General features: G+C 41.6%; 1 protein-coding gene across 1 annotated transcript in view; it reads right to left on the bottom strand.

The window, feature by feature from the left end:
• Nucleotides 1-11,904: 11,904 nt before the first annotated feature.
• Nucleotides 11,905-23,691, bottom strand: part of MRPL46 (mitochondrial ribosomal protein L46) — a 31,060-nt gene continuing 19,273 nt past the window's right edge. The window contains exons 2-4 of the mRNA XM_069222725.1: nt 22,221-22,422; nt 20,427-20,600; nt 11,905-13,002 (exon numbers count right to left, since the gene is read on the bottom strand). Coding sequence (XP_069078826.1) covers nt 12,752-13,002; nt 20,427-20,600; nt 22,221-22,422 — 627 coding nt within the window. The 3' untranslated portion in view covers nt 11,905-12,751. The remainder of the gene's footprint in view (nt 13,003-20,426; nt 20,601-22,220; nt 22,423-23,691) is intronic.

The following is a 23,691-nucleotide window of genomic DNA, read 5'->3' as shown; positions in this document are numbered from 1 at the left end:
AGCGTCAAGGACGAGGTTTCTCCATTCTTAACTAAAGGTTCCACCAGATCAGAAGCAGAACCCTGCAAACCTAAGCAGCTCTGAACCAAAGGCTGTTCTGAAACCAATGCCCAGTGACACAGAACCCGATATATCTGTGCTGCGCAGTTGACAACTGAAGTGATGCAGAGCCCCACAGAGCTTCAAAATGCAGCTCTTTGGTGAAGGCTTTACCGGATCCAGCACCAAGGGACGCATTGCTCCATAAAGCCATGCAGCTCCCGATGGAAACTCTCAAGATCCAATGCAGATTCACACAGAATTGCACTGCAGAGCCTCACAGAATTGCAACACACAGTCCTTGCACCAAAGTCATAAGTGAACACTTCCAGCATGTCGACCTAACCCTGTATCCAGCTTTGGCTCCATCACAGTTGGCCTGAACTTGTGCCTTTATCCCTGAACGATCAGATGTTCGCGGTTGCTTTTTGGCACTGTTCTTACCTAAAACTTTACAAATTCTTAACTCCAGGTCTACTGGTTTTATTTTTGTTGTTTGGTGTCACTTTATTTATTATTGTTTTCCTAAATTGGTTTGAAATTCTTTGTGTGTTGTGTTTTCACTTTATTACTGTTTGTGTGCTGCACAAATACTGTGCACGTTGCCTCTCAGTTATGTCTGTGCTTTTATGTCAAGCTACCAAAGGGTTAAACAAAGGCTCTTTTAATGAGTTTTTAGGTTTGCCCTGACAAAGATTTTGATCATTATTTGAAATGGGTTTTCATCCCCTTCAACCAAGAATCCAATTTCTTAAAATGGACAACAGAATGTATTTCCCTGTGCAATGCACCCAGCATCTAACACAAACATGGGAGATCTCCTATATTGCCTGAGTCCCAGTATCAAGCACTGTCAGAACTATTCAGAAAGGTTTTCTTAAGCTAGCGAATGTGCTGCAATGACATGCTGTTAGCTAATAGTGCGCTATAGAAGCAGCCAATACAAATGTCAATGTATATATGCTAGAAATCTATGCAAAAAAACCTACTGATGTTTAATATTAGGCACCTATAAATTTAAAAACGTGGATTCAAAATTATTACAGGAACTTCTAGGGAGTCTCCAACAGTGGCAGTACACAAGGGACTAAAAAAAGTTCTTAATTTGGGGAATCTAGGAAACTAAAGTACAACTCATGTTTTAGTACGCAAAACAATTGGAGAAGTTGAAAATGTCCCAATAAATTTAAAATAGGCACAATGTAGCAGTATTATGTGGAATGAATGGGGAGTCTTACCATGTAATACTAGCATATTACCCAGCCGTAGCCCTATGGGTCACACTAGTAAAGCTTAGCTTAGTCCTGCCTGGTAGTGTGGCAAAGAGCAGTAAGACTACTTAGAGGACTATATGTAAAGCATTTGACAAAAAACAACATCGACAAAAAGTAAATTAAACGACTCAAAAGAAATATGGCACCAATTTAGAAAAATGAAGCAGATTTTATCTTACTTTAGATACCAAAACAAACTTTTTGTCTTACACACAACCGGAGTTGGGAACTTTTAAAGGTATGGTAAAACGACTCCTATTGCAGTCAGTGGGGAAAGTCTTAAAGCCTGATTAAGAGTACGGCGGTCCATAGAAATGTCATACCCACGGTAGGGATCCGACTGCGGATCCGACTGCGGTCCAACAGCCACATCATGGATCCCAACACATTGGTGACACTGCAAGTTCTGGTCAAGCATGGTGGTGTTGAAGTCAGCACCGCTATGCTGAAGATAACTTGCCTTTCCATCAGCATTTCCCTGGCGGGGACCCTGCCATAAAAAAGGGTGGCAGAAAGCAGAGACGGGGCCACAGGGTGGGGCCTGCACTGCCCATGCCCATGTTGTGGGCAGTGCAGAGGCCACCCGTCAGCATACTCGCAATGTGCACTGTCTGCCATGGTGAAAGTGTGCATTCCGAGTGTGGTGGCAGCACTGACAGTGCAGTGGCATTGCCCTCGGTTCTCCCTGTTTCCGCTGGCCATCCCGGAGGGGAGATCATATTAAAGCGGTGAGGAGGCTGCTGCCTTAGCAACATCCTCCACACTGCCACATTGGTGGTCCAGCGGTCGAATCACCTAGATCGCAATTGGGACCTTAGTGTGCAATCGGTCATCGGTCGGATGAGCTCCAGGGAACGCACTTTGAGTTAAGGTCTTGCAGGTCCCTAGACCAAGCCTCCATAGTCCGTTCCTAGTTACCTTGCCCAGGGAGTCAGGTGTAGAGATGCTCTTGTTGTCCTTGGTGCCGACGGACTCTGCAGACACTGTCAAAATGCAGCACTTGACAACAGCATACTTCAGGGTGCACTCACTCTCTATCTTTGGAAAGTGGAGGCCCTTTGGGATCCCAGGACATGGATTCCAAGGCTGAAACTTAGCCACCAAGCAGATCTGGGTGCAGAGATGGCCTTGCAACTGTCAATCATGGGGACTGGTCGTGCCAAAGATGCTTTGCGGCTCCTCTCAAAGTCACCTCCTTCAAGATGCAGATTCTCAAGAGTGGGGTAGTTGCCAACATCAGTCACTATGCTGGGGAACATCAGTTACCAGGCTGGCAACAGACAAGCCTTGGTCGCGGCAAATGTAGTCCACAGTCACTTTGTCAGCTTGAGGTTGTACTGAAGTTGGTAGCGGCTCAAAACTTGACGAGACCCTCACTACAACTCTCAAGGTGGAGGTCACTGACTTTCTTTGTGCTCACTCTTGAGGGGCATGAAGGGTTGCACTTCTGGGGACACAGCATGATGATTTTACTGCAGAATGCATGTGACTGATACCAACAGGGGAGTCTGCTTTAGTTTCCAGCATCCACTTGGTCCCTCTGGCTGGCAGCAATGAGTTTTCACCATGGAAAACATAGATCACAAAGTTCCAGTATATGGTCTCCTCAGGGCATTTAAGTCCCCTCTATTTGTGCTGTGACGGAGTCCAAAGTCCTCTTGTTGATGACGGCATTTTCTTTGTGCCTTTTCTTCATTTCAAAGTCAGAACTGAGGTTCTGGTGCCAGAGGAGCCCCTTAAATCCTGGTTTAGGGGGTGTTAAGGGTGTGAGGACAGTGGCCAATGGGCTACTGGCCCCTGCAGCTAGCTCGCCCCTGAAGTGATGACTTCCTGTGGTAGTACTTCATTTTTTTTTTTAAGGACTTTGTCCTCAAGTGGGAGACAAGAGATTACACATCAAGGGTGGTGAAACCTTTGAGGCTTAAAGCCTTGATTACTCTACACACTATCCTTCCTGGGAGGGAGAAGGTTGACCTTCCTGCCCAGGTCCTTTGTATCTGTCCTGTGGGAAGTCTTAGCACATCCAGCAGGAGGGGAGACTCTTGTCTTGGCAGAAAATGGCTCAAGAGAGCCTGTCAGGGCAGAGAAAAGCTGGTATCTTGGAGGGCATCTTCTAAGCTCACAACCAGGGTACATGCTAGTTAATCCTGGACATGAGAATCATGCTCAGGGTTAAAAAGCACACTGTTTGATACCAAACATGGAGGGAAACTGGGCAGGCCATCATGGAGCTGGACATCTGGGGAATGCCCAGGTGCCAGCAAATGTTATCCTGTGGACCGCCCATCACTTGCTGTTAAATTCAATTTTAAATGCTGCCACAGGGGCATATATGCTCATGCATATATGTCCACTCTCATAACACATTGAACCCTGCCTCCTGGGCTACAGGAGGCCTCCCTTATGGGTGATTGACTTGTGCTATTACAGTGAGTGGACTCTGCCTGCACGTGGTGTGGGCAGAGTCGACCTCGAGCAGGCAAACTGCTTGAGCAGGCCGATATGAGAGCTCTGCAGGTTTACTTTTACTTGGGTCAATCAGTGCTGCAGCCCTGGTGACTCCTTTACCATCTCTGTCTTGGGTACCAATGGTACCATTTACTCAGGTTTTACAGGGTGGTAAAGGACTTGCCAACTGGGTTTGCAAATGTCCCAGAACAATTTAAGGGAAAGAGCACTGGTACTGAGGTCTGTTTAGCAGGCCTCAGTACATTTTCAGGACAAAAGCAACAGGATCAAGCAGCAAAAAGTGGAAGGTGACCATCTAAAAAGGGGACTTTACAACACACATTCTGCCCACTTTATTACACCACAGGCAAGAAGTAATTTTTACACTTTTTCCTATCCCCATCGGAAATCACAACTCCTTCTAACTAGCATGCTGTATCTCATTCCTTCCTTGGCATTAAAACCTATGCAGGGAGGCATGCAGTGTTCCAGCCATTCTAAGTGAATTCAGTGTAGGGGCCAAATTATTTTTTGGAGGATAGATCAGATTAAGTAAGCATGTGCTCAGACCAAATAAAATTGGTTGTATGTGTAAGAAATTAGTTGAGAGGGGTAAACTACCATCTCAAGCACAAGTACTAATCATAAAGTCACTAAATAAACCTGACCTCAACGTCCAGGTAGCTATTGCCCATGGCAGACAAGCCTATCTTAGAGGCAGTATGTACAGTATTTACCCAGTACCAAATTAGTAATAAAAACACAAAACAAGAAAAGCCTTAAAGCAATTTAGAAAAATAGAGTACATTTTATTAAATTAAATGAGACCAGTGCCACCAAAATCGAATAAGGGGAACTGGAGTTATTAATCTTGAAAGATTTTAAATAAAATCAGCACCAAAAAGTCATAAGCACAAAACGCATTCAAGTGGTGAAATGGTCTGGCTAAGACCTAGGTGTGATTTGAAGCTGCCCCTATGGACCGTGGTCCGAATACAGAAGCCAAGTTTGACCCGGTTGGAAGTTTTACCTTGAGGCTTATTCTCAAAAATGGAAGTCCAAAATCTTGAACGGGACAGGGCAATCAGAAAAGGTCAGGGTGAAGCCATTGGTTTTTGGCAGAAAAATCCAACTGAGAGAAAATCCAATTTCACACCCATTGAATGACGCTTGCTGGCCAGATACATTCTTTGGTCACACTTATTCACTTTTTGGGAGAGCAGATTTTACCAACGGGGCAAGGCTGCAGCCAATTAGGGCTCCTCATGGCCAGGTACCTTCTCCATAAGTTTCTGCTGAATCAGATTTGCTGCTGTGGTAGAAACCTGAATCTCTAGCCTAGTGGCAATGCACCTCTGTTGGATCAGCTTGGCAGGTTTGTCCTCGTCATCCAGAGGTCAAAATGTTTCTAAGTTCTAGGGTCTCAGGTGGCATAAGAAGTATAATCTGGCACAGCCCTGGGTTCCAGTACCTCAGGAGCAGCACCAGTAAGGACCAGGCCTGGTCCAGTTGGAATTAGACAGCTAGAGCTCTTTGGAGGAGACCCATGTAGCTTGTTATGTCTGCCCTCCTTTAAAGCTACAGGGAACACATAACCATTGGTGTCCACTGCCTTGTCCTTGGTATAAGACAGAGCAGGTGCAGTCCTTCATAATTCCTAATGGGTCTCATGCAGCAAGTTCAATCCTCTCCTAATCTTCCAGGGGTCCAGCAGTGTTTTTAGGAGTGTACTGAGAAAGCCACATTTATGTCAGGCACCAGCTTGTGGGTGAAGGTGACTTGTGGCTTGTGGCTTCTAGCTAACCAGTGGGGTAAAATGTCCCCCAGAGGTTACCCTACCCACGTTTGCAGCCTTTCCTATGTGCCCTACTGCAAACAATCCCAGTGCCCCTCCCTACCTAAATCCAAGACTGTAATACCCTTCACTTTTTGTGCTGACCCTGTGTATTCACACCAGAAATGTGGTTAGGGAAATGATCAACCCCTCCTCTGTTGTAACTTCAAACCAGTATAGGGGCAGATGTCACATACTGGGATTCGAGCCTGCCTGGCTGAAGGGAGAAAGAAAGGGTCTGTCACTGTGTCATCTGACACCTGCCTGAGACAGGGGAGGCTCATTTGAAGATAATTAGGTTCTTTGGCATTGCTTAAATGGTCATCTTTCCAGAGGAACCGAAACACCTCACTATTCCCAGGCCTTTTTTACTGCTCTGGGAGCAGTTTTGAAACCTCATTCTTGGCTGCAGCTGGAGGCTAAAGCAGATTAATCTCCTGAGGCTTTAAGCAGGGAACAAAGTGACTTTCTAAAGGTTCCTTTTGGGAGCTAGTAACTGAATACCATTATGTTTCTACATGCCCAGTGTGGTTAAGGCCTCTTCATACAGAAGAACACATGTGTAATGAAAAGAGTATCCTAATGGGCCACAGGATAGGCTTACATAGGCGAGTTTTTATTAATTAGGAAATAATGCCTAATTTAGATGTGATTTAGTTACCATTAATAGGTCGCAGTCAGCTTTCATTGACAGTTATTCATATTTGTAGAATAATAGTGCAAGTTTATTTTCATGTGAACGGGTCTTTCTCTTTTCATGTTTGTGCACTTTTCTATTTCAAGAAACTAATTGAAAATGATGCCTAAGCTGTGGAGTCTGTGTGAATATAAATTGTAATATTTGTTCTTGCTTCAGGAAGCGATTTTCAATATGTTCCTATATTCTGTAACTTTTCAAGGTTTTCGGATGGTGTTCTGTGAATGCCAGTCAATCCATAGTACTGCTATACTAGTTCCCTTGTTGGTTATGCATAACCTAACACATTTAAAGCTTTACAAACTAGGTGTCTCTAGACATATTGTGTTTACTAGAATATTTTTTGGTTTATATGTTTGCACATTTACCAGTTCAACCATGTAATATCATACCGTGAAGTGTGCATCGCTTTTATACTGTAAAACCATATAAAAGCGGTCTTATTTTGCAGAACAGCCCATTCTTTCTGGGTTTCTTTACAAGGCAGGATGTGTGCTAGTCTGTTTACTGACAACTACTTAGGCTTTCTACCTGAACAGACTTTATGTCAGTCTGTCTGTTCTATATGATTTATACTTAGTTCTTACCTTGGACTTTCTTCAGAGGCAGACCTTATGTTAGACCTCTTGCAAAAATATACTTTGCTGATTTTTAATAGCCTAATAATTTTTTTCTTTATGGAATGGTCATATTTACGACTAAACCTACAAGGGTTTATCCTGGAATCCTGATCTCCCACAGGTCTGTTTAGTAGCCTTGGTCTAAGTCTTATAAAGACTCACAAAGACTCAGTCCCGATCTTGGGCATCAACCCATCTTATTAAGTTAATTAGAGCGTCAACAATTTTGTAGCACACACACAAAATGACCTGATGAATAACCAGAATACACGAGTGCAGTGTTAGTGATTTCACATAAGAAAAACTAGCATTTTTGTGGATGGAGCACATTTAGGCTTTGTGGATGGCTCACAGGCCAGAACAACAAATCTATGTATAACAGATCTTGGTCACAACAATCTCTTCGCTGAATGAGAAACTTAACAACATGAAGGGGAAAGTTAACAGCGGCTCCGGGCAGAAACTTGTCACTCATGGCATGTTCAGTGATAGTACACAATGTACTCTGGATAAGAAGACATTCTGTTAAGGGAATATGAAAGTAGTATTATCATTTGTCCTTCTTAGTTAGTACTTTATTACAATTTCGGTGACTCATCTAAGGTTTAACCAATAACTCACCGTGGTGTATATCTCAATGATAGAAAGTGGACAACACATATAAGCGCTTGCCTTCTTTAAGAGCTACAGAATTTATAATAAATGTGTTATAATCTCGCCCAACCATACATGTTACGCAAGTGGATCTTCGTGCTACACTTGCTTATTCAGAAATAATGAAGACTTCCCCACCAAAGCTCAATCACTATAAAATGACAGTATTTAACAAGTGCCCAATAAATCTCCAAGACCCTGAAGAATCAGAGTGCTTCAGAGCCTGCTGTAAACGTGTGAATATGCCCAATTCGGAATTGCGAGGTCAGCAGCAAATCCACACATCGTATTCTTTTCCCACAAACATTTAATAGGAAACACCTATTGAAATGTCTACGGGGATAAGGGCTCAGAGGGGAAAAATGCAGGAACCAGGAATGTGTGATTTGGTGAGCAAACACAGATTCCCATTCCAAGTCCCTATTTCCGAATGGAAAAAATGGAAGGGCCATGTAATGGCATATCTCGGCAATTATTGTAACCTGTGGTATCAGTAGTTGTGGATAATAGATTACTGGTGCACTGTTCCAGCACCTCAATTAGCATATGGCTAGAGAACAATCTGTATACAAAACAATCTTATGAGCAGCCCTAAGTAAGTATATCATATACACATCTTGCTGTATTATTTTATTAGAGAAAATGCTCCAACATAAATCCCACTGAGGAGATAAGGGGTCATTAATGAACAGACAGACTCATGTAGACTCTTGCATAAGACTAGAGATGTCAGGGTGAGGAGTTCTGTGGCGAACAGTCCCCGTGTTTTTTTATTTTTTTTTAACTCCTTTGAACACTGTATTCTTGATACAAGGAATTTCTAATTAAGGTGGGCTCGTTCCCAGTAGCACTGGATCCATCTGCAACTATGAGTTTGTTATTCATCTGCAATAAATTGTAAATGAAGCAACTTAACTTGAAGCCAATCCTGGTTTATAAGGGACTCAGAAAAGACTGTTCAGACCTCTTTGCACCAGTTAGGTTTCAGCAACTGGGGAATGACCTTCATGGGACACCGATGCTCTAGACAATCTGGTAAGGCTAACCTTGCCTCCGTTAGTATGTAATGCCATTGCCAAGGAAACCTAGTTAATTTCTTGTTTGTGAATAGTTTTTCAGAAGTTGAACTTAGCAATATGCAAATTTAGAAACGTTGGAAAAGTGGGGATGCAGGATAGTTGTACAGTCCAATATAATTACCAAGATACTGCACTAAAGAAATCATGGAGGAACATAACAAAATGGTAGATATTTCATATCATAATGAGATCAGTTGGGCATTCTCTTTGGTATACAGCAGGAATAATTCTGTCTTGAGGGATTCAGAAGTCTTCATGGTAGTATTAGGCCCATGTTAGGAAATGCATCAAAGACTCTAAGCCTAACGTATGTTATGTCTTTCCTAACATTATTTGCAAATAGTGGTGTCCAGTGCTGTTGACACCAGAAGTTAAATGTAAAGGGTAATAGAAGTGGAGAAAATGGAACACATCTGCCTGCCATATACACGAGGGCAAAGGTGGCAGACATGCAGGACTCAATCTGTTGGTCCAAGAGAAAAAAGGAAAAACAATTCAAGACCTTAATCGGGGCTACTAACTAAGAGGTAACAAAGCAAGAAAGAGACAAGTATGCATGCATGTGTGTGTTTAGCTACGTAATTGTATTGCACTAACTCAGATGGGAAGCATTAGTTAAGGTTTTCCTGAAGATGGGCTACTGCTTTGGGAGTGTCTGGCTTCCAGAATATTGTTAAGTAATGACGAAATGGCTGGCCACTACAACTTTTTTGTTTCCTTGAAGATGCTGTGAAGCCATTTCAAGGGAAAAATGTCTGCAGCCAAGCTGCACAACTCTGGATTTGGTGGTCCTGTGGGTAGCAGTATGGCAGCAGCACTGCATTCATGGTCATGTCTGAATGCTCCTCAGGTGTCTCAGCTGTTCCAACTATCCAGAGGGGCTAGGCAGGGGTGCCCTTTGTTTCCCATACTATTCTCTGTCAGTACCGAACCCTTAATCTCTCACATCAGAGCTGCAGAGAATGTACAGCGAATAAGGCTCGGCACGGAAAACCATGAACTTGCCTTATTTGGAGATGAGGTCATCTTTACCACGGGGGATCATGATACTTCATTAGGATAGGAAACACCTTTTTCTTCTTAGAGCAATATCAGGACCTAGCAGTCAGTAAAATCAACAAAACTAAATTATAAGTGTTAAATGTTAACCTTGGTCGGGCCACAGCTGACACCTTGCAACCTCAGTTTCCATTACACTGGACCTAGTGGCTCTAGGCAGTAGATCTGGATAGGAGATTGCGTCATTAAAGCTCCTGCTGGGCACAATGAAGTGGGACTTAGCACATCTAAGGGGCGAGCTTACCCTCCAGCACTCAATCTGGAGCTCAAATCTCGGCATGTTAGGCTTTTCCTGGCACCAGCTTGCTCTGAGAACAGGCAGATGTAGTCAAAATAAGAATATAACTATTCGCTGATGTGCTTGCACTTAAGATTTGCTGAATCTTGATTGTTTACAGTGTTTACCTTTATAAAATACTGAGGAATTGTGACCTCTGAAAGAAGGGGTCCCACTCTTCCATTTGTAGAGTTCATATGCTGTGCAAGTTTTCTAGGATTAGCAGTTTAAAGTAGTTTTGTGTGTCTCTAAACGTTTTTGTGCCCAGAGTTCCTGTGTAATGAATCAGCAGCATTGTTTGTCCTTGCCCAATAGCTATTCAGGGAGGGGCACGCATCACCTAAACCAATTTTGCAAGACTATACAGTCAAGGCATAACTATCATCTAATATCTACTCAGAATAACAGAGGTCCACCCAACAATCAGTGTTCAGCACAGTCTCTTTACAGTCAATAGAATAAGTGCCCACTCAAATTATTGCTTTAAGCTTTTGGGTACTACGGCAACGGGCTCTGCTCTGTTAGATGTAATAAAAACAAGAGGATGCTTGGGCGGGGGTCAATAAAAGGGAGAAAAAGGGGAGCAGTGAGGAGAGGGAGACTAAATGGTTCCTCACGTGCACTGACCTATACGTTGACAGCACACAAATCGCTCTTTGTGGTATTTAAGGAACATGTAAAGTGAGCCTTCTGCACCTCAACACTTCCGTGTCAGTGTTGCAGCTCCGGAATGGATGTTGTCCGTGAACTAAGAGCCATAATACTGCTACATTCACTCTTGGTGTGCTCTACCTCTAGTGTTCCCTCTTCATACCTCACCCGCAATCAGTATTTCAGAATAAGTCATTGCCGTCTCTATGTAGGCACTGCTTCCTCTGACAGCAGGCTTTGCCATCAACTTTCAACTTTGCTGCCAGCCTTATTTTTTTAAGCAACGTGTTGTTGGAGCAAACCCCGGCCTTGTGGTTTGACCAGATTCCCAGTATTACCTTTCTTGATTCTTTCCCTGGTATATAGGTATCTGTTGGCGATGATCTTGTTTATAAGGTGGGAAACCATTCCACGGGCCACTCATCAGGGTTTATTGCCATGCAAGAACTCCAGCCAAGTGGTCACTACTAAGGAAAAGCTTTCTTTTATCACAATTTGTACTAGGCAAGATGTCTTACAAATCATAAAAGAGCGAAGAGAACAGAGGTTTGATATGGCTTTTCTTCTTTTGAAAAGAACATGTAAATGCTTCCCACAACGTTTTGGAAATGTCTTAAAAAAATTATCTTCCATTGGTGAACTGTTTTGATGTCTGTCCATTTTCAGAGAAAAGGTGTTACCAGACTACATGAATAACTTGTTAGCTGCAAATGAGTGTGACCTTTCAGTTGAATTCTGACAAAAATCAACATCTACAGACCACTGCTAAAGAATGTTAATGGGAGAGGTGAGCGAGTACCCATCTTATAGCACTGATCTATTACAGTCACATTCCGAGTGCAAGTCTCCCACCTAGTCATCAAATGCGACAATTTAGTCAATGGCAAGCCTACTCTCAACGACACAATGCCCCAGAATCTGCCACAAAAGACTCTTGAGTGGAGACTTGCAGCAGTTACTATTTCGATACCAGTGCTACAATTAAGCACTGAAGATGAATCGAGAAACATTTTTCAGTTTTATATTTTTATTCCGGAGTTGAAAGGTATTCCCAAGAGTTACACCATGCCACTTCGAAAGGGGCATGGAACATGGGAGTGGTGGAAGATTTGAGGGAGAGAAAGACACTGCAGTTCTTGAATAGCATCAGCGGGGAAGCAGGACTGGCAGTTCAGGTTGTACTGTTTCTATTGGACAAGGACCAAGCTTGATTTGCATGAAGGATAGTCTTGTATGGAGTGGCACAACGGGCAAATAATGAACTGAAATGTGTCCCAGAGGAAATACCAGAAGCTGGGATTTATTCAAGCATTCCATCCCATAATTCAATTTTCATCAGTGCAATGCTGTTCAGTAGACATTTGACAATTACTGATTTAGCACACTGTCCGCAAAATCGTTCAACCACGGCTTTAAAAAACAATAGGCAGTACTATTTGCCATGTACTTCATAGCCAATATTTCAGCACTGTGGGTAACACAAAACAAATAAGACATACCATAGGAACATGACAGCTGTACATTTTTTTATGAAAAGATTTGAAATGTCTCAGCTATTGCTTGGTCATTAAGACAAGTCAAAGAAAGACGCAGATATGAACCTCAGCTGCATTCATACTGCACATTCCTTGTCTAGTCATGACACACTAATGTGGAGTTAAGCTTTAGCCCTACTTGCTTGCCAAAGACTGTGCATTTATGAATGCCACATTCTGACAAAAAATAGGAACACAATGGGTTAAATGTATGATATTAAGGTTTTATGATCCGTGCTTAAACCTAAAATGGCTAATGATTATATTTTTGTTCAGAGTTTCCTATATTTTGTGTACAATGTAATAGTAGCTAGTGCTTCTTTAAGAAACTGCATAATATACAGGATTTTCCTCCCATTGTTTGCTGTAGAATAACTTCTAAAAACATAATAATGAATTGTACATCACTTTCCAAATGCAGCAGTACTAATACCCCATTGATTTCAATTTGCTCATATTCTTTTTTAAGGCTAAAAGTTGTTCTTGGAGGGAAAAGCGCACAATAACAGATCAGATGCTGCCTTTTACTGGTTATGTGGTGTCCTTTATGACACAGTTCACTCTGTTGGCATTATCTCCATTGGTTAGAGATCCAATATAAATTTACTGACTTCGGATAAATAAGCTGGATTTAAATAATCCTGCAGTTCACTCTTGCTGACCCAAACAAAGTTTTCTTTTTTCATTGTGGTGGCTAAATCTCCATTCTGTAAGCAAGCTTTGAAGAAGAACACTTTGGCACCAATGTTGTCCTCTGTTCGGGATGTCTTGGGAAATCTGTACTTGTAGAAACCACAAGGTGCATTCCCTAGAAATCGCACTTGAAGGTTGCCACCTGTGTAATTCAAATACAGGAAAATTATGAGAAATCCACAAATAACAGTAGCACATTGCATCCACTGCGTAGCAACTATGTTATGCTTTAATGTATGGCAGGTTAAAAACATAGGCATAGGTGTGTGCTTATTTCACTAATCCTAATAGCGCAATGTGTGCACTGCCTCAAGCATGCATGTTTATAATTATGAAATTTGAGATTTTATTATGATACGTGTTTTTTCTTTTCTGCAGTTAAAGTATATTTTGCACAACATGTATCTTTTTCTGCACTGCACCCCCAACAAATGCAAAGCACAGATGTCCCTTTTCATATTTTCAGAGGCACGTGCACTAGAATGCTTCAACCACATAGTTACTGAATTTGTACTTGTTTATAAATACTGACTACGTTGCATCCAGGTGCTTGTTCACTTCATGTCAACGGCCACTCGAGACTTACTCTGTAGGAATGCGTACAAGTGAAAAGTAGGCCAATGAACACTTTGGGGGTTGTGTACGTTTCACAGACGGGTGCCACTTGCCACCAATATACATGTATTGATACTTGCACTCATCTTCTGAATCGGTTGTAAATTGCACTCGTTTTAGATACACTTTCTTTCTAGTTTAAAAAAGATGAACTCCATCGAAATCACTTTGCAAATCAGGCACTTTATATTCAAGCAAAGTATGAAGGCAAATAGAAAAGATATTGGATCTAAATGGATTATTAGAATATTCAGAACCCAAATAACTCCATCACCATAAGAAACAAAAGCAACAAGGAAGATATTTTCACATCTTGCTATTATCGCTAATGGGTATAAAACTAGGAACAACAAGGAAAAAACCCTGGTTTGTAAAAGCACTTGTTACTGACATTCTGGATGCAATAATGTTATTGTTATCCGCACAATAAGTCATAATAAATTTAAAAAATGCGGGAAAAGTTGAGTAGGAAACAAACATTAATGAAGCCTTATGCCGAAACAGATAAGCGTCCAGATGGGCAACCTTTAAAAAGAAAATATAACCAAGGCCATACCACACGAATAATAATTGTAAACGGTAATTTTATAAATCTAAAGCTCATGTCAGAATGGTTAACTATTGTAAAGCCGTCTTTCAACAGTGTGCATTAGAATATATTAAATGGATGTTCAATTAAAGGGAAACTCCAGCCAACTTGTTTTGTGATTAATTTCCAGGGCCACACAAACGCTAGAGATGTATAACTTACTTTGGTTCTGAGGTCTTCTGAGGTAGAACAACACTATTGAAAACAACAATGTAACTATTTAGAGCCTGCTACCTTTGAAGCTTTTCTATAAAGTTCAAGACTGATTGCGTGGTAACCCATAGGAATCAGACTATCTTAAAACCTAGTTCTGATGGTCTGAAATGCCACCCTAATGCTAAGCAGAAACAATATGTATACGGACTACTGCTAGAGTATTCTTATACATTTGAAAGTAAATATATATTTATTGTGCAGATGTTAAAACCCATTACAATTTAAAACCAACATCAGTTACAACACAAAAACACCCACTTCATGACACATACACAATTTAAAAGCCCACTTTTACAAAAAAAAACCCACAAAAAAACAGTATTAATACCAGAGAATATGGTCACAGTAAAAACTCAATTACATTAATTACACACACATATGAGCAGAAAAAAGTTTGCCAGAACAAAAGCATTTGCATCAAGAGGATACATTACAATAATAACGAAAAATCCAAACTACATTTTTTGGGCAGCAAATCAAGAAAGAGACATATTGCACGTATTAATTGCTACAACAACTACATGAGTCCTTTAAGTGCTAGGGTGCCTGCTGTGTTCCATCTCCCAAAGAAGGTAAAAACATTCAAGTTCAAGTGCACATATGCACTGCAAAGCAATTACGTAAACCCTTAAGAGCTTGCGTGCTTTAGTTAATCCATGAATATGGTGGCAACAATTCAAATCTAAAACTCATGTACTTTGCAAAAATCAACCATTATCACATTAACCTATAAAAAAAACAAAGGAGCGAGAGCAGGAGCAGGAGATATTTTCATAGACATTAGTCACTGCTCGCAGGGCCCTAACTAGCTTAATTAGTGCAACACTGGTGAATTTTGTCAGCGAAACAATCATCATATTATCTCGATCCAAAGACGCAATTATGGCCTGCCGACAGGAGCAGAACCCAAATTCATTCTACTTACCCCACAGCAGGGATCTACGCTCCTCCCACAGAGCTGGGCACAAACATACCACAATGTTCAAGAGAGTCCTCCCAACTGCCATAACCCCTAAACATTACACCATCCCCTGGGTGGAGCAGCCAATTGGGAAGATGCTTCAAGAAAGCCCAGTCTCCCGGCCTAGGGGCCATACATTTCTCTTTCATATGAACACCAAAAGTGCATGATAAATAGCCAGCAGGAATAGCTGGCCCATATGTGTTGATTACTGCCCAAGCATGCTTACATTTAGCAAGAAGGGCTCTGTCTGAGTGGAAGGACCACAGCTAACACCAATTTGCAATAGAGACGGTGATGGGTTGTCACCCTAAAGATCCTCTACTCTCAGTAACCACCTACAATCATCCAAAAAGCGAGAGTGCAACCTTTTTGACTCAGTGGAACTAATTTCAAGCCATACAAATGACTCCAGACTACCCACTTTTGTCCCCTGTAGCTTACGACACAATTACAGTAAGACACCAGCACCTACTGCCCACTGATCTAAGAAGCAGAATTCAAGCCGAACCTGCACAGGAGATGATGATTTCAGCAGGCAAAAGACCCTCTTATAAATCTTAGTAACCAAGTTATTCAACTAACAAATGTCTCTGCCCAAGATAACTTCCTGGCCATAAGTCAATGAGAGTGTGATATCTGCTCTCATGACTTCCAGCAATGGTAGCAAATTTAACCCTATAAGGGTTTTAAATAGTTTCAAAAGACATCTGCAAGGCCACTGCTTTTACTTTAACCTCCTTCCTCTGCTTTACAAAGCTGCCCCTACCATCAATATGCACCACTAGGTATTTATAACAATGGTCTGAAATAAGTTTATTTCTATTATAATACCAGCTGCTTCCCAAAAGCATTTTTCTACCAAAAGAGACCACTTTTGTTTTTAACAACTTCACTTCCAAATTATTCGAGGCTGTATAAAGTGATAGGTGGTTGAGCAGCTACTGTAAGTAGATTCAGAGGTAAACCCTGTTTGGCATATTGGAATTAACCCCTTCGCTCAGCCCAAGTCCGCAAGTCTTCTAACAGGAGACTAGCATAATACTTAGCCTCATTATCAAGTAGAGCTATTAGCCTATAATTGGCTGGGTCCGACCTTGAGCAGCCTTTATGTAATGGATAAATTATAGCACTGTGCCATAACTCAAGAATTCTGGAAGCTTCACAGAAGTCAAATAGGTTCATAAGCCGGTCTTCCCAAAATGTTATATCCTGCTTAAGCAGCACTTGCGAAAGGCCATTGGGGCCAGGAGCCCAGTCTCGTTTTGCCTTGAGATAATACAATGAAGTCGAGGTGGAGAAGAAATCATGGCTTCACATTGAAAATGCTACAAAAGGACTCTATGCCCCTTTTCCCAGCAGATCATCTTCAAGCTCGCTTACAGAAACGTGGCTGACCAAGAAAGATGCCCATTCACCCTTTGAGATGTTAATGCTGCCATACTCCCTTTGACCATCTGCTGATTTAATAATAAGGGACCAAAGCTTTCCTGAGTTCGAGTCCTTACTGGCACAGACAAGCTTTACCCAAAAAAAAGTCAGAGCTTCTCCTTTTCTCCTCATAGATGGTCTCACTGTAAGCCTTCTGCGTTTCCTTCAATATAGTTAATAAGACTTTTGAGCCTGGCCACTTTTTCGGGATGCCCTAGCAGCTTTATTACGGGTTTTCTTTAACTCCCGAATCTGGTAAACTGTGTAGATGAAATAGAATTATTAGCTGGTTGATGAAATCTTAACCATAAAGTGGAGATGAGGTCGGCCCATAATTTAATTGGAGACATATTGTCAGCCACTTCAGAATCTAGATATTTAACACATTTAGCCATTGCTGCGTCGCTAATGGTGGAGCTCCATTTTATACGCTTTAAAGTCTCAATACATGCTCAACCACCAACAGCCCGAGCCACTGCGTGATGATCAAGGCTTCATTTCATAACAATAGGCTGGGGGCAATGGTCACTCTCAGTCCCTGGGAATATTAAAATATTTTTGATAAAAGAGAACAGTTCCACTTTGCAAATGGTGTAGTCCAAGAAGGAACATGTCTGCCCATCAGATCTCGTCCAGATCAGAGGAATGTCTTGCAGCAAATGGATGTTCAATACTTTATATCCCATACTGTTTAAATGCAGCCCCACATGTTCACCCAAGGAGCTGCAAAGGCATCCCCCTGGCTTGGACTGTTCAGGCACCAACAGATGATTTTAAAGATTGGGTCCCTCAAGAACTTCAGTGGAACCTTGAAACAAATTTGTATTAAAATCCCCTGTTACCAGTCAGCATGAGGCTGATCACCAGCTAGATCACCCAAAATAAGCATCAGGCAGTTCAACTTATCCCTTTTCCCCTTTGCTCCAGGCCTGATGCAAACATTTATCAAAAAGAGGGTTTGCTGCAATCTCCAATTACTGATCTTAATGCCTTGTACCCAATTCTCCTCGAGGATACGTGGTGTGATCCACCCTTTTAATTTAACAGCAGTGTAAATGGATAGCCTACCCCTGGCTCAACCACTTTTATGCTCCCTGGAGGCAGCTTTCCAGAATTCCAGAAACGCTGGTAGCAGAATTCTAGAAACCTCCGCTCAAGTTTCCTGCACAGCAAACATTTCATAACAACTTAGAAACAAAATTGAGTCCGCAGATTGTATCTTCTGAGCAACACCATTGAGGTTCCAAGACAATAATGTCAAAGATTCAGACTTTGGTTATAAAAGGTGCCTCCAAAGAAATTCATTTGGGCTGTTGATGGAATGAGGCTGTGGGCAACCAGTCCCAGTTTGTCCCTAAAGGGTTATCAGCATCAGTCCTTCCAGTGCTGTTATGTGTGATGGAACTAGCCGGAGCACCTTTCAGGACAGAATATGGCTTCAACTCGTGAGGGGCTTTATGACTTGATGGATCAAACAGCAATAAAGGGTAGCCAGGATTCCTAAAATGGCTGATCGTAATAACTCATGAATAAAATAGGTTTTCTCTGGCCAAAATTGACTGCGCTAGGGCAACAGAGACTAGTGTCAGCACAGTGGCTTCCCCTGTCTGAGTGCCCTTTGAAGGAAGAAATTCAATAGACAGGATTTCACAAGATCCTACGCCACCCATTCCGGAATTGCCTTAAATAATCTCCAAATGGTCCCACTATTAAAAATATAATGAGCACCTCTTGAGCGATATTCAGGATTGAAAAGTAACTTTGTGGTTATCCACTCAGAGAGAGGCGATTGTTGACGGGCTGGTGATCTTGGATGGATCTGGCCCGCCGGTCTAGAATCACCTCTAGATCCCTCTCGCCTCAGTTCCAGGCGATCTGCATAACAGCACAATCATGATTGGTTGGTTCTGCTGGGGGAGAGACATTACTTTGTTTCTTAAACGGCATCGCAAAAGAACTATTAACCCATGGTCATACGACGTCACAACTGATTGTTTTGCAAACCGTAATAAGACTGTTTACGTTTCTAGGGTAGTTGCATGACTGTCCCTTCCTAGACTTATAGCAGCTGATGTCACAGAGCCATCAATTTTACTTTTAGTGGAGGGTCCCAATGCCTATTCAGATAAAGTTCCACCCCCCCATGAATGGGGTATTAGCCGGTAAACTCGCTTGATGGTTGCAGACTGACCAGACGTCAATTGGCAAAGTCATGGTTACAAACTCCTGATACTGCTGTGAGTCATGTTGGACCAAAAGTTGACATTTATTTATATTTTCCAAGTAGGGAGGGGCGCAGCCTTTTATTCCACTGTTTATGGAGTCGTTTCCTTACTCTTTTACGTAATGTGCGCTGTGTCAGTGGAACAGCCACTGACAGAGATCATTTTCACGAGTCAGGTAGTAGAACGCAGAGATGATGAGGGGACAGAGTTATATGTGCAGACTCAGCTCCAGAAGAATAAACCTTTTGAGAGTCTGTGCCGACCGGCATACCTTAATCAAAAACTCCAATAACTTCATAGTGGTTCAGCTTTTTATTTGTTAAGTTCTTAACAGGGAGTAAGTATTTGTCCAGTGTTTTAATTTATTTCTATGCCTGTTCACAATGATGATCTAAATTCACCGATGAGGCTGGTGGCTCTGAATGAGATGAAAACCTCCTAATTTCCAACAAAACTGAGCTTGGGAAGGATGGAAGGGATGATAAGCTTTCTATAATTGGGGAGCAACAACAGGCCGCTTGGACGAAGTTGATGCTTACTTGCGCTCTGAAAATCAAATGGTTTAGGATATCTAATTTGCAGACAATCCCTGCCACATATGTGGCAAATGTGTTCAGCAAGTCAACTTGCACATCCAGTTTGTCAGAATGATCATTTAAAGGCAACACAGTGGATTATAATATTTGTAACATCTGAGACCAATCGGGCCCAGAAGGATCAACTGCAGCATTGGTCGTGGTCTTAAACTGAGTATCTAAACACTCCACAGATTCTGTTCAAAAGTCCAGACACGTTTCATTATTTCCCATTAAATTCAATTCGAGAACTGTCTGTACGAGCCACACTTGGTGATTTCGTTGGAAGCAAGGGTAATATTCTGCCAGTCGGAGTGCTAGTTCATTGTGCAGCCAGTGGGCTGGTGATAAGTTCCATACTATTATCCTGCTGGCAATCAAGACCTTGATAAACTTGCACATTGGGGCATGAGTGTATAGGTGGGGAAGAAGTTGCTGGAGTGTGAGGCAGGGTGCTCCCATCTGTTTCCTGTTTACAAAGGGTCCCTTGAGCCAGCGACTTGACAAGAGAGCTGAAGCACCTGCGTGTCAGTGAGTGGTACTGAAACCGGAGAGGACTTTTGGCAGCATTCTCAGCAACACCAGAGATAAACCTGCTGCTCTCTGCTGATGAAGGGTTAAACCTAGGAACACGCGTCCAGAGATATACAGCACTAGCTGCACTTACTAAGGTAAAATACTACATACTAATTAATGAAGTAAGAAAAAACTTGTACTACATTTACCATGATGCAATAGGGCTGACTGCATGCTGAAGTGTGAGGCAGGGTACTCCCATCTGTTTCCTGTTTAAAAAAAAAGCCTGCAATATGGTGGTCTAGTGATATTAGTAGTTCTTTGGACAAAACACTTAGAGCAGAGTTGCCCCAACTAAACGATCCAAGGACTTTACAGAATTCAACGCAGAAAATAATGTAAGTACTAAGTAGTAAAAGCACAGATGAAGCTGCTTACCTGACACAGTGAATAATGCTCGCTCTGCTGTCTGTCTCATAGTTTCTCCCTGCTGCCAATGTGTCTGTGGTAGGAGCCAACTGTCCTCACTGCCAAGCCTCTCCTTGACCAACAAGATCAGATTAGTGTCCAGTTTCCGGTTTAAAGATGTTTTGTCATTCTTTGCATCTGCTTCTGTGAAATGTATTAAGAAACTTAAATATAAAAGATGTCCATGTAAAAGACAATAGAAATGTTAGAAACTAGCATGCTTGTGTCCAGCACCGTCACATCCTGCACGTCCCTGTAATTTCTGAATCAAGTAACCATAGTCAGCTCTACCCCCATTGTCCATCTCTTTCTCTTAATATAGTTAAAAGCAAGGTGAATATTAAGTCACTTTATAAACGAGTTATTTCATGCTAGCCATAACACTGTAAGTCATCAATTATGAAAACACCATTACAATAAACCTAAAAAAGCCACGGAAAACCGAATCTTTCTATCTGGTAGGTCGTGATGTACATTTGAAACAGATGCTACAGGCCCGCTGTGTTAAAATGTGGGTCCATTACCACCTGATCCATGTCTGATTTTCAGAAAATCCAAGGTATATCTGCATTTTAATTACATGTATGGATGTGATGGATTTAGTCAGTAGTTATTCAAAAAACCCGTTGTGAAAAACCCATTGTGTAGCCTACATAAGAGACAAACAAATGTGGACTGCTTTGTAGGGAAAAACATAGATTTCCTAACAAGTCATAACTCATGGAAGGTTGGTAAGGCCCCATGGGGTATACACAGTCACATGTAGGGCATACCAAGTCATGTGACTGCCAGCCACAAACACAATCACCCTCTCAAATGCAACTGTTCTTCAAGAAATATAAATTCCCCTTATGGTTAGTTTTTGTCTGCCTTCAAGTAGGAGAATGGGGGCCAAAAGTAATCCTGTTTTGAATGAGTGACACTCACTAGGATGACAACCATACCTTTAAGCAAGCTATTTATCATACCACCAACTTTAAAGAGGTAGCTCCAAAACCTCCAACTTTCTATCATCCTTCCTTGCATAGACTAGTATATCCATATTGGTGTTGGGGTAGCATACTCTTTTTAGTGGTGATACACACAGCCTCATGCCAACCTAATGTTTTCATTTCTTCAGCTTAGCCGTCCACTCTGCACTTATGCCCACACGTTTAACTCCCTACCACATTTCTTCCGATCCCTTACCCTTTTCTGTCACTCTGCCTGCCAGCTGTTACTGTTCCAATTTCTATAAATGTACTCCATTCTTGCTTACTCTTCCGCATCACCCCCAATCTTCAGTCACCGTTTTTGTCCCGGGTTCCAATCCCTTTTTCGTATTGGCCTTTGCTGCTTCTTCCCTTTGCTTTATCCCTGCACTGCTATCTCTTTTTACCCACTACCCACTCTTCTATCCTAAAACATTGGTCTCTGCATGCACTTAAACAAAAATGTTGGTCCTTTCCCTGTTATCAGTTGCGTTTTGCTAAATTGTGGCAAGTGAGCTCAAAGAGACTGCTAGATCACGTAGATAAACATTAAAAATAATAAATCAATCAATCCAGTGTACAAGCTTGAAAAAATATATATATATGATTGTCATCGGATCTAGTATTTGAGGACAGCATTGACTTTCAACTGTTACAGTTCATCAACATGGTATTGGAGAAATCGGAATTTCATCTGCAACACACGGTTTGAAGAAAGGCTGGAGAGATCGCTGAAGTCAGTCAAAACAAACTGGTGTGAAAAAGGAATGTGATTCAATAACTTTACAAATACCTGTAACTCGGGGAGCTAGTCTAAATTGCTTCATTTTCTGCTCCCACTTGTCTTCCAGATCTTGAGTCATCACTATTTCCTTCCCTCCATCATCATCATCAAAATCTGAGTCATAATCATCGGACATCTTTCTTCTTAGTCTTTCCTCATCCTCCATAAGGCGGATTTCATGGTCTGAATAAAGACTTTTCTCTAACTCCATCTACGTGAAATACCAAGAAGCAGGATACATTTAATGCTTTGTGCTCTCATATATTATTTTGTGACTATAATTTTAGTATAGACCTTATAGCATTTTGCACCATGCAATGTGAAAACAATGTAAAATAAACATTGAACAACTTCCTTAGGTTATTTTTTTCCTAACTAAACAGAAGCTCTGAAATTTCTAGAAAAATATTTAATTATCTGATTAACCACTGAAGATTCTCTGCTATTCTTCTCGGTGTAAAGATAAAATATTTGCACAAACATTCAGATACCCTTGTTTTAGAGAGATTAGAAGGTTTTTCTTACTGGAATACTTCGTTTTCTAATCGCATCCGTTTTAGAATAGACTGAAATGTATTAACACAAATATGCGTGCTTTTAAACTCGATAACACAAAGGGATTTGACCACCCTTACGAAGTGTATGCTTTGGCACAGATAATTCTACCACTGTATTGCATATGTAAAAGTAGTTATTATTTATCTGCAGTTTTTCTAAAATAACACACATTGCCTTAAGTGCAGTACAAGGCACTTGTGGATACAGTTCAAAGCCAGAACTAACAACAGTAGGGTAATGTATTTACAAGTACATTCAATCATACACATCATTCTCTTCTTAACCAGCCACGTCTCCTCAAATTTTCTGAGGTAGAGGCTGTTAGCTTCAGCTCTCATTATGGGGCTGCAAGCATTTCAGAACTTGGCCAAAGCACCTAAAAACCGGCTTCACTGTTTCTGAAGGTATGGTGCAAAGGTGTGAGACGGCCATAGGTATATTTCTAGCTGCAGTTTACGGAGGAGCCAGCATTTGCATGTAACATGAACCATTCTTCCAGTGAGCTGAAATGTATAGATTTTTCTCCTCCAATCTACAGGAAGTGTAGGTTAGCCCGTGGTTGCCTCATTTCTGAGGGTTTAGAAGGCGTATAGTTACCTACTTTTGTGAGTAGCAGGGTGATCTAAAAGACGAAGGCCCCGATTTATGTCTTAGCTGAGGTGAATAGTCCGTCAAATGTGACGGACATCCTGTCTGCCTTATTACGATCCCATGATATCCTATGGAGATCGTAATAAGGCGGATGGAATATGTGCCACATTTGTGATGGAGTATTCCCACCGCCAAGACCTAAATCAGGCCCTACGTCTACCATGCCCGGACTACACCATGTTATCTGAATTTCACACAAATGTTTAAGGAGCAGGTGCTACAACCACTGAGCTCTCTACCTATTATGATGGCTTTAAACAGAGTTTTAGAG

Source organism: Pleurodeles waltl, chromosome 3_1 (assembly GCF_031143425.1).
Source record: "Pleurodeles waltl isolate 20211129_DDA chromosome 3_1, aPleWal1.hap1.20221129, whole genome shotgun sequence".
Lineage (NCBI taxonomy): Eukaryota > Metazoa > Chordata > Amphibia > Caudata > Salamandridae > Pleurodeles > Pleurodeles waltl.
This window is presented reverse-complemented; position numbering and strand designations above follow the sequence as displayed.